At 30.5% G+C, this 2379-nt stretch overlaps 1 protein-coding gene across 1 annotated transcript; it reads right to left on the bottom strand.

Moving 5' to 3' along the window:
• Positions 1 to 751: 751 nt before the first annotated feature.
• On the bottom strand, positions 752 to 1263 carry LOC119663982 (uncharacterized protein K02A2.6-like). The gene is made up of 2 exons (XM_038073567.1): positions 1071 to 1263; positions 752 to 1017 (listed from the first exon to the last, which is right to left on the bottom strand). Exons 1-2 carry the CDS (start codon positions 1261 to 1263, stop codon positions 752 to 754), a joined length of 459 nt encoding a protein of 152 aa, XP_037929495.1.
• Between the last annotated feature and the right edge of the window lie 1116 nt (positions 1264 to 2379).

Below are 2379 nucleotides of genomic sequence, written 5' to 3'. Positions count from 1 at the left end.
TAATATAAGAATGAGTATAAGTATATACAATATATACAATATAATAATATAATATTAAACCTATGATTCATATTTTAGTCTATTTTAATAATATAATAATAAGTATATACAATATAATAATGCAATAGCAAATTTTTGATATTCATATATTAATCTTCATATTATTCATATTTTAGTCTATTAGGTGCTACCACATTTCTTCCCCTTTGAGTAACATATTGATTTGCACTTGTTTCATTATTTAAATTTATATCTATAACAGGACTTTGATTTGGATTTACAGTCTCTCGTTCTTCATCTATTTTGCCTGTTGGAGATTGTTGGTCGCACAGCACGAATCTGCAGACCACCAAAGCACCAAACCAAGTTCGATAAATTTCAAATAATAATTTATTTGCACAACAAATAATTTGGTTCGATATTAATTCAACGTAATAATTTATTTATTAAATAATACAAGCAACTATGTATAACAAATATAAAGAGAAAAACAACCGCCACCGATTTGACATCTGATCATGCTGCGATCTTAAGCACAACTGCACCAAAGCGAAATTGCAAAATGTACAAGAGCGCATTAAGAGCGCGATGCGCTGTGTTGATTATCTTGATTTCCTACAACATTGTCTAAAACACTTTGTCTTTTCATTAAATGTTCTCTATTTCTTCGATAAATCACTCCATCATTGTCTTCTACCAAAAATGACCTTGGTTCTTTACATTTTTCTACAACTGTTGCAGGATACCAAACCTAAAGTGGTGTACGCTTGAACATGACTTCTTCACCTGGAAAAATTGGTTGTAATTTGACGGCTTTTTTGTTAAAATTTTCAGACATTTTTTTTATATTTTGTTCGACTTGAATCTTGTACTTTTCATTATTCACAATTTTTGGTTCTAAATTTGTATCTATAGTTGGTAATTTTGTTCTTAACTGACGTGACATCAATAATTGACTACGACTAGGTAAATTACCTTTAGGAGTTGTTCTGTAATGCAATAACGCTGTGTAATAATCTGAATTTGTTCTTTACATTTTATCAATAATTTTTTTACAATTTGAACGGAACGCTCTGCCATGCCGTTAGATCGCGGAAAATGAGAGCTCGATGTTATGTGTTCAATAGACCAATCATTACAAAACTGATTAAATTCTTTTGAATTATAAGGAGGGCCATTGTCTGAAACAAAAGGTTTAGGAATGCCGTGTCTGGCATAAATAGATTTTAATTTTGTAATGACATGCTTGCTAGAGTAACCCATGTTTAAAATATCAATTTCAATGTACTTTGAATAATATAAAGAGAACCAAAAGGTATTGTTTCTTTTCAAATTCAAAAATATCGCAAGCCACTTTATACCAAGGCAACTCTATAATATCATGAGGCAGTAGCTCTTGTTTGCCATTGCAATTTTTGTATTTAGCACAAATTTCACAACTAGAAACTAAATTAAATATATCGTGATTAATATTTGGCTAATAAACAGAACTTTTAGCTAAATTCTGACAACGCTGAATTCCCATGTGTCCTTCATGTAGACTATTTAATGTTTTGTGACGAAGTTGATGTGGTATAATTATACGATTATTTTTTAATAAAAGTTGATTGATAAAAGACAAATCATCTTTGATGTTATAATATGGCATAGCCAGTGTATCAACTAATTTTTTATTGGAAGGCCAACCATTTCTGATATACGAAATCACTTTTTGCAGTGATTCATCGTTAATTAAGTTTTCCATGATTTCACTAAGAAGACTAACAGATAAATTTATACTTTTCATTAACAAATCACAATGTAGTGACAAATCATTATCAATTTCATTTAAAGCGTGTTCTCTGAGTGGTGCTCTAGAAAGCATATCTGCAATATAAAGATGTTTTCCGGGTTTATATTGAACATTTAGGTCATAACACTGTAGACGTAGCATAAATCTTTGTAACCTGGCAGGAATGTTGTATAATGGCTTTGTAAACAATGATACAAGTGGTTTGTGGTCGGTCTCAACTAAAGCTCTTAAACCATAAAGATATTCATGAAATTTGGTACAACCAAACAAAATTGCAAACAGCTCTTTTTCAATCTGAGCGTAGTTTCTTTGAGTGTCTGTCAGTGACGCTGAGGCGTACGCAATAGGATTGTTGTCGTGTAAAATAGCTGCACCAACTGCAAATTTAGATGCATCAACTGTAAGAGTAATTGGTTTTTTGGATTAAAATAGATCAGAACTGGAGATTTGGTTAATTCATATTTTAAATTCTTGAACTCTTGATTATGAATTTCATTCCATTGCCACTGAACATTATGTTTTAATAAATCTCGCAAATGTTTATTTTTTGAGGAGAAATTATTTATGTATCCACCTAAATAATTCAC

This window comes from Teleopsis dalmanni, unplaced genomic scaffold, assembly GCF_002237135.1.
Source record: "Teleopsis dalmanni isolate 2A unplaced genomic scaffold, ASM223713v2 unscaffolded_contig_1227, whole genome shotgun sequence".
Lineage (NCBI taxonomy): Eukaryota > Metazoa > Arthropoda > Insecta > Diptera > Diopsidae > Teleopsis > Teleopsis dalmanni.
The sequence above is the reverse complement of the archived record's forward strand: the minus strand, read 5'-3'. Positions and strand labels throughout refer to the sequence as shown.

Bases quoted from the DNA above. Each gene is read 5' to 3' on its own strand.
- LOC119663982 (XM_038073567.1), bottom strand. From the start codon at position 1,263: ATGGGTTACTCTAGCAAGCATGTCATTACAAAATTAAAATCTATTTAT. The intron at 1,018-1,070 runs GTTCCGTTCAAA...GAACAAATTCAG, and splicing joins ATCTAACGGCATGGCAGAGC to ATTATTACACAGCGTTATTG.